Source organism: Engystomops pustulosus, chromosome 4 (assembly GCF_040894005.1).
Source record: "Engystomops pustulosus chromosome 4, aEngPut4.maternal, whole genome shotgun sequence".
NCBI classification, from domain to species: Eukaryota; Metazoa; Chordata; class Amphibia; order Anura; family Leptodactylidae; genus Engystomops; species Engystomops pustulosus.
In genome coordinates this window covers 213834117-213847191 of record NC_092414.1, presented here as the reverse complement: position 1 = coordinate 213847191, position 13075 = coordinate 213834117, and the positions used below count along the sequence as shown (strand labels likewise).

The window sequence follows — 13075 nt, the reverse complement described above, 5'->3', positions numbered from 1 at the left end:
ACCCCACCACTCTCCATAGCGGTATATGGTGCACGGCGCTGTATTATGGGGAAACATAGGACATGTCCGTGCGCCCATTGCAGTCTATGGGTGCCGTATAGATGTCTCCCATATGGTCATGTGAATGTAGCCTTAGAAATACAGTATTTTCAGAGTTGATTAATGATCTGAGACATTATGAATCCATTCTGAATTGTTATTCTGCATCCATTGTTCTGGAATCTCATCCTTTAAATCCAACACAGATGGTACAATCAGATCTACAAGTTTACGTCGTGCTGACCGTTATTATTTCCATCTTCTTGCAGAGTTTTTCCTGGCACTTCTTGACTCCTCTGAGAACTCTCTTTCTGCCATGTTTGCACTTTCGTATGGACACCTGTACTCGCAGAACGCCGGTCTCTTCAGCACTCTGTTCTCCGAGCTGCGAGCTTATTACATGGGCGGGGGAGCCTCCAGGTTGGCTGAGGCGCTCTCTGAGTTCTGGGCGACACTTCTGGAGCGCACACTACGTCTGCTGCTGCCCCACTATGAGCTGAGTACAGACTACATGGAGTGTGCGGCTCGTAGAGCTGAGGAGCTCAGGCCCTTTGGAGAAATCCCACGGAAACTGCGGATACAGGTTTGATGGAGAACATTTTTGCTTAATGAATTGTGCAAATATATGTTTAGTATTTTAATTAAAATGTTTTATTGTTTTTACAATTTCTATGGCCAGGGGTACTTTACGCTCCTATACTCTGTTAGTTAATAATATTGTAGTCCACCCCCCATCCACTCATCTTGTAGATATAGCTGGTTGAGAGCTTGTTTTTTGCAGGACATGTTGTACTTTACAATAGTACCTCTTTTGTACAGATACTTTTTTTTTTAAATCACTTTTTATTGCATTTGTTAGGGACTAGATAGGTCAAATCATAAAGTTTGGTGTGGTTTTTTAAACATTTTTTAATGCTGTGCATCGTGTGGATTCAATAACAATATTGTTTAATTGTATGGGTCGTTAAGGACATGGTGATATTATACATGTTGGCTTTGTATGGTGATTTTCAGGTTTTTATGTTATGTGTATATGGGCATGTTTATTCATTTATTTTGCTTTTAAATAACAGGATTGTGTTAACTTATTAAATACCCTGGTTAACACCCACGATCAGAGCTTGTTCTGACCGTGGGTGTTACATGAGGGTGTCAGCTGTAAGATACATATGACGCCAGCGTGTTTTCGATACCGGTTCAGCTCCATTATAGAAACGAACCGTCATCAGTGCCATGACATACTATTACTGCATGGAACGCTAAGTTACAGCGCTTCATGCAGTAATAGTATGCCATGGAGCACTAAGGCGTTAAGGTGCTTTCTAACAAAACATGTTACCCCTGTTAAATGGTGGTAGTATTACACGTCTGTCTTCAAAAATCAATGTTTCTTATGGCAGTCCTGGGCTGAGCATATTGGTGAACCATAAAAAAAAAAGATTTTTCATTGCTGTTGCTCTATAATCTCCAGGTGACACGAGCCTTAGGAGCAGCCAGGACACTGGTCCAGGGACTGGCAACCGCAGGCGACATCGTCAGCAGGGCAACCAAGGTACAAGTCATTTTACTACTCATTTCCTTGCCACAATCAAGGCTTCAAGAAGCACGAGTATTGTCTCTCTGATCTGAGTTCTGTGAAACCTTTGATGCCTAAGGGAGGGCAGGTGACCGTAAGCATGTATAAAACAAGTCAAGGCACAATTAGGCACAAGATTTATGTGTAGTGGATGGTTTATACAATACCAACAATTATAAACTCGGATTGTGTTCTGATGTTACCCTTACTATTCTTTTTCCAGACAGTGCCACCTCCTGATTGTCTCCGTGCTACCATGAGGATGTGGTATTGCCCTTTATGCAGAGGGCACACTGGTCTGCTGCCCTGTCATGGCCTATGCCTCAACGTCATGAAGGGTTGCCTTGCCCACCAGGCAGACATGGATGCCGACTGGAATAGTCTGATAGGTGAGTTTTACTTTTGGTTAAGGAAATTTTTCAACTCCTACCTTAATAAGAGAACAGATATGAGCAGTGCTGCCTCCTCTTAATATCCGTATAGTGCTTGTATGGAAGAACAGGACTGCTTTATGACAATCATGATGGGGGTCTGCGTCTAAGACCTCATGCACACAAACCATTTAGTTTTTTCCTGTTCTGTATTTACAGCACATTTTGGAACAGAAATAAATAGTACATGCTCTATATTTTCGGTCTGAGTAAGGGTGATGCCACACATGGCATTTTGAACCCGTTTTTTGGTCAATTTTTAAGCAGTCCGTTTAAAAACACATCCGTTTTTGGCAGGTTTTACCAATTATCTTAATTAAAACTGGTCAAAAATGCATGCGATTTTGGACGGACTGCTTAAAAACGGACCAAAAACGGGTTCAAAACGCCACGTGTGCCATCACCCTAAGGGAAGGTGCACAATACGGCCTCTGAAATGGATGGCCCTATTCCCCATTGAAATGAATGGGGCATTATTCTACACATATATATGTGGCCAATTTCATACGGCTGTGTGCATGAGGCCTAAGGGCCAGTTCCCATTTGCCTTCTGCCTTCATCTTTTTTTACATATCCCGTTATTTGAGCAGATAGTAGGAATAGAAAAAACAGATGGCTATAAAATAATGGAAAACAGAAAGTGACACTAATGGAAAGCAAAATTTACAGCACGTGTTATTTACAAAATGTGGTACTTATTACAGATCGCATGCATTTCAGTTTAAGCTGCGCTCACACAAAGCATTTACATCTGGTTTATGCAATATAAAGGTCATGTAAATGAAATGTAAAAAGCCTAAACGCAGTTGCATTGTGTTTCCAATGCGTTATCCAACGCTGCTCAGGACTCAGACTTAGGGGTGTGGGATGATTATTGCCTAAATCAATGGTGGCTTAGGGGAGAGAAGACAAATTGTGAATCTCTTTATAGAGGGACTACAGGAAGTGGCCGAGCGACTGACCGGACCGTTCAATGTGGAGCTGGCCACCGAATCCATTGCAGTAAAGATCTCTGAGGCAATAATGACCCTGCAGGAGGAGAGTGTACAGCTCACAGCTCAGGTATGACAGCGGGGGATGCTTTTTACATTAGTGGTAACAAAGTGAGAGAAAAAGTTTTAAAGGATCTAATGTAAATCTAACATTTAAATCCTTCATGAGAAACCAGGGACACTTACTCATAGATCCAGGCACCGTGATTGTAGTAATCTTCTATCTGTTATCCGTGACCTTCCTAAAATCAACTTTTATAATAATGATAATTAGCCTGAAGGGCTCTTGGGTCTGTTACCAGAGCCATTCTGTGCTGTCGCTTCAAAGGCTGTTACACTGTGCAGGTGCACCCACTTGCACTGCGAGAGAATACTTCTGGCAGAGGGAGGGGGAGTGCTTAGGGAGCAGGGGGAGGGGATACAAGTTACAGCATGTGAATCTGCAGCACAGAGGGGCTCTGGTAACACCCACAGGAGCCCTTCAGACTCACTAGCATGTTTGTAAAATTTTATGTTACAAGGGAGGAGGCCATGGATAACAAATATAAGAAGATTACCACAGTCCCGGTGTCTGGATCTATGAATTGGTGTCCCTGGTTTATCATGATGGATTTTCATGGTAGATTTTCTTTAAAAAGATGGGGCTACAACCTCTGTGTGAATAAGCCCTAAAGCTGTGCACATTTGGTACCTTGTTAATAATTTGTAATGAACCCTGTGAAAAAACAAACCTCAAAAGATACAGCTTCTGGCATTGGTGACTTGTGTCTTCAGGAAATCTCATCCTTGTCTCATTTGACAGATCTTCCAGTCCTGCGGCACTCCGCGTCCTTCCAGAACCAAGCGTTCCCCTCCACAAGAGCCGAGGCGTACGTTCCAGGTGTACAGCAATGAGGAGAAGCCGACTTCTGCTGCTGGCACCAACATAGACAGGCTGGTGAGAAGGGATCGGTGTAACATAGAAGGAGATATGTTCTCTCCATTCCATCCTTCATGTAGTATTTTCATCTGTACAGGTGTTAGATGTGGTGTCCAAACTGCGGCAGCTGCGCGGCCTCTGGAAACTGCTCCCTCTTACTCTGTGCTCAGATCACAGGGTCTCTGCCGGGCTCAGCAACCAGGACCGGTGCTGGAATGGACAGACTCGGGGAAGGTGAGCAGAGACTCTGTGTATAATACTGTGAATCTTCTCTAATATATGTGGACTCTATTGTGGAAGGGGCAATCACTGCTGCATAATACCTTACTTTTATATAGTTATATTCCCTGCACTATATATCACAATCTTTACAGGAGGTCTCCAAATTAAGAACTCCGACTAAAGACGACCCCTAGTTACAAAGGGACCTCTCTCCCCTCGCCTCAGAGGTATCTTGCTGGATGCTGGTACTTTTCTTATCTTTTTAGGCCTCTTTCACACAAAGTTTAAAAACCGTCATATACTACCCGTACCGTTTTCATATGGGTAGCATACAGTCACATTCATTTCAATTAGCAACATGAGCATCCTATATATGGCCGTATTGTCCACCATACCGTATGTAAGCGGGACCTAAAAAAATATATAGCATGTCCTATTTTCTCATGTATACAGACACAGTGACATACATGCGGATGAGAAACATCTTGTATTTACGGATTAAGGCTTCATTCACTTGACGATGAGCCCGCCGTATTGTAGCACACAGCGACACTGCTCACCCCCACCCCTCTCCATAGTGATGTATGGCGCACGACGCCTGTTGCTGTCTATGGGGGGGGCGTATATACGCCGGCCATATATACGCCCCCCATACGGCAGTGTGAATGTAGCCTCATGCAGCACAGAAAATAAGAACTAGAGAAATCATATGTTTGTGTGAAAGTCCAAGTTTGCAATGGTCAACATAAGAATTAGCAAGAGTGTTTGCAGTGAAGCTTTAATGTTAATCCTTGTTCAATTTTTTTAAAACTATTTGTCAAACAAAAAATTTAACTTGCCAAATATTGTTACAACTCACATACAAATTTAACTTAAAGGATATCTAACATCATTTTTTGCACTATTTGATGATATCTAACATCAGTGATACTGATGGTAGACTTGTCCTAATAACCTGAGGAACTGTGCTTCTTAGATTATAACTCTAATCACTGAGATTGCAGCAATAAAGAGTTATAAAAATTATGCTAATCAGTCTGGGGCTCTCCGAGTAAGTCACTGGAGTTCCTCAGAGCGGCTCATCTTTTAATTTATTCACTCCGCCGTTACGAAACAACCACAGTGCATAGAGTAGGTGACATCAGGCACCAGGCGGGACTTGTATTGTAACAGGGGAAGTGAATAAATTAAAAGATGTGGCACTCTGGTGATGTAGCCTGAGCGCTCCAGACTTATTAGCATAATTTTAATATCTCTATATTGCAACAATCTCAGCGATTACAGTTATAATAAAAGAAGCCCGAAGGTGCTCAGTTCCTTAGGAACTGGTTAGTAGGACACGTCTACCAATCAGTAAGGCTGCATTCACACAACCATCAGAGAGGCACATATCATGCCCCCCATAGGTGGCTATGGCGCCCGGCTTGGTACATTGTGCTCACTGCTCCGTGCATGCAAAAAAGATACAGCATGTTTTTTTTGGCAGTGAGAACGGCCATGCAGCACTATTTCCTATGGAAAGGGGAAGGTGGAGCAGCGCTCATCCCTCCTCCCCAGCGCGCCTCCCATGTGCTTATTTGGCTATGGCAGGTGAGCATACATAAGTGTAAATGCAGTATAACACTGATGGTAGTTGTCCTTAAAGAAAAAAAACCTTCAGAACGTATCCTTAGCGTAACTTGTAATCCTTAGGCTACATTCAGACATCCGTTGCCCGCCGTACCGTAGCACGGCAGGCAATGGTGACTTGTGGGGAGAGGAGGAGGTGAGCGCAGCTCACCCCCGCCCCTCTCCATAGGGATGTATGGCGAATGGCGCCATAATACGGGAAAAGATAGGACATGTCCTATCTTTTTCCCGGGTATGGAATGGTACGGTGCCGCACGTGTGCCCATTGCCGTCTATGGGGGACGTATATCAGCCGTATATACGTCGGGCGTATATATGTCCCCCTTGCGGCAGTGTGAGTACAGCCTTAGTGTAACTGCCTGTACTAATTCTATCTCTATAGGAAAAATATTTTTAACACTTATCTAGTAGCAATTTCAATTTTGATATGGAATCATACTAATTATATTGTTGGCGAAACAATGACCCTGCTGAAAATGATATTCACTGCTCCTCATGAATATAAAAGCTAAATGTATTCAATGTATGCAGTTCTGATATACATACTGTATATCACATAGACCAATGTCTTCATGTACATATAGTCATAAAGTCACTGGACTGACCAAAAATCCCTCTTATTGTTTCTATTTTAAAATATCCCAATCTACAAGATATGAACTTCATATCGGACTGATAGACAGTGAGCAGCTATGTTTACCTTTGTGTGACTCATAAAAAATGCATATATAAAGCTTAAAGGGGTCGTCCACTTTCAGAAAATAATTGATATTGTTTGTGTAATGAAAAGTTATATAATTTTCCAATTTACTTTCTGTATCAATTCCTCACAGTTTTCTAGATCTCTGCTTGCTGCTATAGAAAGCTTCTATGTTTTCTTCCAGTGTACAGAAAGCTGCCCACGGTCTTGTGATGGACACGCAGGTGCACATAATGTTATTATCACAGAGCGTAATCAGTGCCGTGTAATACTAACTGATTGTGCACATGCGTGTCCATCACAAGACCAGGGACAGCTTTCTGTACACTGGAAGAAAACATAGAAGCTTTGTATAGTAGAACAGCAAGCAGAGATCTAGAAAACCGTGAGGAATTGATACAGAAAGTATATTGAACATTTTTTAACTTTTCATTACACAAACAATATCAATTATTTTCTGGAAGTGGACACACAAAAACATTGAAATCAAATAAGGGGAGTGTAGAATATACCACAATCCTCAGCATCAACAAGATCATGGTCTCTCAGAAATGCTGCAATGATTTCAATTATTCACAAATGTAAAAACATTATGGGGCAGATTTATCAAGCTGTCTGAAAGTCAGAATATTTCTAGTTGCCCATGGCAACCAATCACAGCTCCCCTTTAAAATATTCATGAGCACTGGTTAAATGAAAGCTGAGCTGTGATTGGTTGCCATTGGCAGCTAGAAATATTCTGACTTTCAGACAGCTTGATAAATCTGCCCCTATATGTATATATGTACCCAAAAAATCTATTTGCGTATTTTACCTGCAGCCAAAAAAGCTGTATAAAAGTCTTGAGCTGCCTGTACCATTCCATGGTCGGAATTGGAATTTTTTTCAGGAAAAAAATATGTCTACTATTTACAGTGATTGTGCAGATTGTGCTGTTGAACAGCTTCTAGATCATGTTTCTTTCATGACCCACTGTAACCCATCTAACTTACCAGAAAATCTACTTTGATGTAAGTTAGATGTAAAAAGTCAGGGAGGTGGAGAGTTAAACACTGAAGTCAAGCTCTCCCTGCCTCTGAACACCATGTAGTTGGCATCATTCATCGGACATCATTAGAGTGAACAGGGTGTTGTAAGGCAGGTAAACCTTGACTTCAGTGTTAAACTCTCTGCCTCCTTGACTACATAAAACCAATTTACACCTCACTTCAAAAATGATTTTCTGGATGATGCCACCACTCCAGGCCATGAAAGAAACATCTTCTAGAAGCTGCTTAGCTGTTTCACAACATACTGCTTGTGGTGTATTAGACCAATTTCTGATGACTGGTTCCCTTTAAAGGTATGTTAGGTGCAACTCTTGAAAAAAAAAAGTTGCAGCGAACTTTGCTGGAGGGTAAGAAAGTTTTTTTTTTTTTTCACACAATAAGATAAGAGAAAAAAAAGAAAAAAATAAGATAGTTGATCTCCAATATGTGGTATTGTCTGAGCACTGCACCATGTATGGACATAAATGACTGCCCCATAGAAGGTAATGAAGAAATAGTTATGGTTATTACCAGAAATGGTTATTACCTGTGCTGTGGACCAGGGGATACATTAGCGTAGTGTGAAAACTCTTGTAAGCTTTTAAACAAAACTGCTGACCGTGCTAGACAAGAAATCTACATGAAGGATGGTTCTGCCAGGAGCTATGTGCAATTCTAACGCCACCATTGCTTCTTGATTCCTAATATGACATTGATCCTGGTTATCTGCAGTTACATCTCCACGGCCCATGTAATGGCTGGAGCGATCTTGTGGTTGGACACTACAGCTGCTTATCTGTGCCACAGCTGTAGTGTCCATAGCAGAGAGCGGAGAGCCCTCCATATACTGTATAGGGACCCCCTATAGCACATGCTTCTTATCAAAGCAACCACCCAGGTAGATTTATACACAGCATCAGGTCCTTGATATTGCTGTGTCAGCTACTTACACAAAAGGTTGTTCTGACTGCTATAAAACTCACATCAAGAAAGGAAACGGCACAGATTGTTGGATCTGAAAGTGATAAGAATGAGAAACTTTCACCTTTGCGTAGAATAATATTTTGCCATTTTTCTCATGTAATTTTCTTGATCCCCCCCCAGGTATCTTCCGCAGGTGACAGGTGATGGGGTAGTGAACCAGATCAATAATCCAGAGGTGGAGTTACCAATGTCCCCTCCGGATCCTAGAACCCGTCAGCTTGGGCTGCAGCTCCGTGTGGTGAGGAGTAAACTGAGAGCAGCATACAGCGGGAAGGACAGCGAGACGCAGGAGCCATGTGAGTGTTACTCTCTCTATATATAAATATATTGCTGCTTTGTTCCCTCCTGTGATATACCCTTATGTGTTTCCTTTCTCCATGCAGATGATGAAGGCAGTGGAGCATCTGGTGGAGGGGAACCAGTCACAGAAAAACCCACCATCAAAGTCCAGGCGGGTGGAGGGGAGCGAAAGGAGCGGCCTGGAAAGGACAAGAAGCAGGGTGCAAGTGGGAGAGGAAGGGGCGGTAGGAGGGGTGGGGGTAGGCACAATGTTGGGGCAGGAGCGATAAGTTCTCCCACACTTATCCTCATTCTCACAACTCTAATTGCAGGTCTTTTAATATCTGTGTGACCCGGGCCTATGGATTGTGGGCAGATTGTATCCAGGTTCTGACCAATGCTGAATGTGATCACAACTAACTTGTCAATTTAATATTTCATTTTATATGTACGTGAGATGGTAAAAAAGAAAGCTAAAAATAGTTGGGTATATTCCATATCGTCTGTATCTCTATTGGTCATGTGATGTACCCCGGCAGCTGCTACCCAATGACTATTTGTAGCCCTGCTTTATGTCAGCTCAATAACGGTGCAGAATCCAGGACATAAATCATATGGTATTTCTGTGAATTAAAACTAGAAGCGCATCTAACTTTTCAACAAAAGTTGCATAATTCAGTAGTGCATACATGAGAGCGATACCATTTTGGTCCACTACATGACTTGTATGCTGCATTGCTTAGCAGATGTCCTCTCTGCAGGCTCTGTCTGTAGAGCTGGTGGCTGGAGACCAGGAAACACTGGGCCGGTTTACATCTCTCCGAGGCCGCGTTCACACGCAGCATTTGTGTTGTGTTTGAAATGCGTTACTAATGTTAAAATGTAATCGTGGTCTAATGGCCTTATGTCGTCAGTTTTTTGCATCAGTTATTGTGAACCAAAAACCGGTGTGGTGGACCACACACACAGAACAGGTGCCAGTCTTTCCATGACGCTTTTACCTGTCTGGTTTTGGCTCACAATAACTGATGCAAATAACTGAAGACATAACTGAGATGTAAACTGGTCCTAAATTGTGTTGTGATGGCTCAGAAAGCATCCTCTTCCATGTATGTGTTACTGTGGGGGTTACAGCTGTACCCCCTATGTTACCTGTGTACTAATACCCAGTGTGTGGGGGGTGACTGTCCACTATATTAACCCTCCAGTTTCTTTCTGGCTTCCAGCAATGGATTGTTGAGTAGACAGACTTTATTGTACAATGTAGGATGTTTTAGATCTTGTCCTGTTATATATGTGGATACTTAGCTAAAAAATTCAGTATTTAAGAAATGCTGCTGATGGGATCATTTCAAGGAGCCGAACATTAGTAGAAAGTCCGTTCTCATTGACTGTGTGTATATTTGAAGGTTTTCCCTACAAATCAACCCGGTACACCCACTAATCAGCTTATCATAGGGAATAGAGGCAGAGCAACAGCTCCATTTCCTGGGTAGTGGCCGCACTGGGTAACTGCATGCAGAGAAGTTCACCTGTAACTCAAAGGAACACTTCAGTCACAGGTGATTCATTGATTTACACCTTGTGCAGGGCCGGAAGGAAGCAGCAGGACTCCAGGGTCTAGGAATACAATGAAAATGAGTCCTGCTCCTCCATTCAGGTCCTGCACCATGTATTATCCAGTGAATTAACTCTGACTAGAGTGTTCCTTTAAATGAAAAGTTAAAGTAATCTTGATCACTTGAAGTAAATATGGAAATCTTTAGTAGGGATCTGAGCTTTGTTTTCCTTGCTACTTGGCTCACAATTCCTTTATTCCATAGAATGATAAAACTTTGTCTGTTTAACCACCACTAGAGGGAGCTCTCCGTACAGCATAGCAGTTGATGGAGCTGAGACAACCGCACATAATATGAGTGATTCGTGTAAAGCTCCTTTAATACAATTACATGTGTAGTTAGAAAAATCTGATTAATCATGCAAAGCAAGGTAAGAAAAGTCAGTCTGACTGCAGTCCTTCTAAAGGAAGTCGTGACACACTGCCCTTCATAAGATATAAATGGAGAACCCCTGTAAATAATCTTGCTGAATACTTCTGTAGTACGAGCCGGGGACGTCCTGTGTGTAAGGTATTTACTTCCACCTCTTATCTTGGACATTTTTAGCGCCAGCGTTACATTCCATTTTTATATTGAATCAGTTTTGAAGGATTTTATAGGGACTATTAGATTGTATAGGGATTCTGAACTTTAGGATGCCCCCCAGCCTGCCTCCCCCCATAATAAAAATTACAACTAGATCAACCCATTAGACACCACTTAAATATTAATACTAGGTTAAGGCCAGTCATGCCTCTCCTTCCCTCAATGGGAATAGGGAGCCTAAGGCGATCTGCACATGTTGCCGATAACATGCAGGTTTTGTTGTAGAAAATGAAGCATCATTAAAGTGAATATAATTTTTAAGAAGTATTGTAAAAAGGATCATGGCATGTGTTGTTGTTTTTTTTTTTGCATCGAATTCTATGGGCTTGTGAAAATCTGCATCAAATCTGCAACAAATCAGCATCCAATCCATGGCAAGATGCACATTTCATGCAGGTTTTTACTTGAAGTTATGATGGAACAGGTGAAAAAAACACATGCAAATCCGCATTAAAAATACCCTACAAATAACACAAAAACCCGCACATATTTTATGCAGATTTTCATTCAGCATCTGCACACATTGGAGGTTCCTTGCGAATTCTGGTGCAGAAAATCCACAGCGTAATACAGTAGCATTAAAGTAAATGGGGCAGATTTACTTACCCGGTCCGTTCGCGATCCAGCGGCGCGTTCTCTGCGCTGGATTCGGGTCTGGCCGGGATTCACTAAGGTAGTTCCTCCGCCGTCCACTAGGTGGTGCTGCTGCGCTGAAGTTCCCCGGAGGCGCGCTGGAATGCCCTGAAATTCACCGGCCTATACCTGGTGAAGGTAAGTGTAATTTTCGTGACACATTTTTTGTCTTAAATGCGGCGTTTTTTCCGAATCCGTCGGGTTTTCGTTTGGCCACGCCCCCCATTTCCGTCGCGCGCATGCCAGCACCGATGCGCCACAATCCGATCGCATGCGCCAAAATCCCGGGGCAATTCAGTTACAATCGGCGCAAATCGTAAATATTCGGGTAACCCGTCGGGAAAACGCGAATCGGGCCCTTAGTAAATGACCCCCAATGTGTTTTGGAAAAAATAAAGTAGATTATGCGGTTTTTATTTCCATGCGGAAATTGCTGCTGGATACGGAATAATGATTATGTCACTTTTCTTATGGGTCCTGGTGGAGTTTTTTCATGTGTCTTTTTTTAATCTATGGTAGAGTGAAAATCTGCATCCAAAATGCAATCACCATCCATGTGCAGATTTCCCTCAGCCTAAAGGGATAAGTGAAAAAACAGGAATAAAATGCATGTAGAAAATCTGCGCAAGGCTATCTGCACACACTGCGGATCACACGTGTATTTTCACGCTTGGATTTTGTTGTGGAAAATCTGCAGCGTTATACAGTAGCATTAAAGTGACTGTGATTTGAAAGAAGTAATGTAGACGATGCGTTGTTTTCTTTTTTTTTTTTCCTGTGAAAATGATAATGATCAAATCTGCAAGAATTCGGCATCAATTCCGTGCCATGATGTGGATTTGCTGCAGATTTTTGCTTCGAATTACGGTATGTCAGATCAGGTGAAACAAAATAGGTAAAAAACACATGTAAATCTATATTAAAGAAGCACTGAAAATAACACAAATCTGCTACAAAAACACAACGAATAACATCTGTATCATAAACGCACATGCAAACTGAGCATATTTGATGTAGATTTTATGCAGATTTTTATGCAGATGAGCCTTGTAGCTAAGCAATGCTCCCTGGGAAAAATGATATGCAAATTAGAAACCCAAACATTTTTGGCTTTGGACCAAAATCCAAATTCAGATCATGAGGGAAGTCATGAAAATTAATAGTCATTCCCGAATAGAGATACCCGGAGGGCACCAGCATCCAAAAGTGAAGAACCCCCCCGAAATGTTTAATTTCTAATTTATGTATTTATATATTTATTTGAGATTTTCTTCATGTAAATAGAGCTCGATATTGTTTTAATTGTTTGTACGGTTATTTAATAATTTTGTTTAAAATTTCTATATATTTTTTAAAAATACTGGTACGTTACACGGTTTTATTTGATACTTGGACTTTTTAAAAAATAAAAGATTTCATTTATAAGATGTTTCTCCTAT

General features: G+C 41.8%; 1 protein-coding gene across 6 annotated transcripts in view; it reads left to right on the top strand.

Annotated features, from left to right (window-relative positions):
* Window positions 1–13026, top strand: part of GPC2 (glypican 2) — a 27796-nt gene extending 14770 nt beyond the window's left edge. For 5 of the 6 annotated variants that reach the window (XM_072149881.1, XM_072149880.1, XM_072149876.1 and 2 more), the window contains 8 exons: window positions 309–622; window positions 1511–1591; window positions 1839–2004; window positions 2978–3108; window positions 3841–3975; window positions 4055–4191; window positions 8641–8816; window positions 8904–13026. In XM_072149881.1, coding sequence (XP_072005982.1) covers window positions 309–622; window positions 1511–1591; window positions 1839–2004; window positions 2978–3108; window positions 3841–3975; window positions 4055–4191; window positions 8641–8816; window positions 8904–9151 — 1388 coding nt within the window. In that variant the 3' untranslated portion in view covers window positions 9152–13026. The remainder of the gene's footprint in view (window positions 1–308; window positions 623–1510; window positions 1592–1838; window positions 2005–2977; window positions 3109–3840; window positions 3976–4054; window positions 4192–8640; window positions 8817–8903) is intronic. The other variant, XM_072149882.1, reaches the window with a different exon arrangement.
* Window positions 13027–13075: the final 49 nt, after the last annotated feature.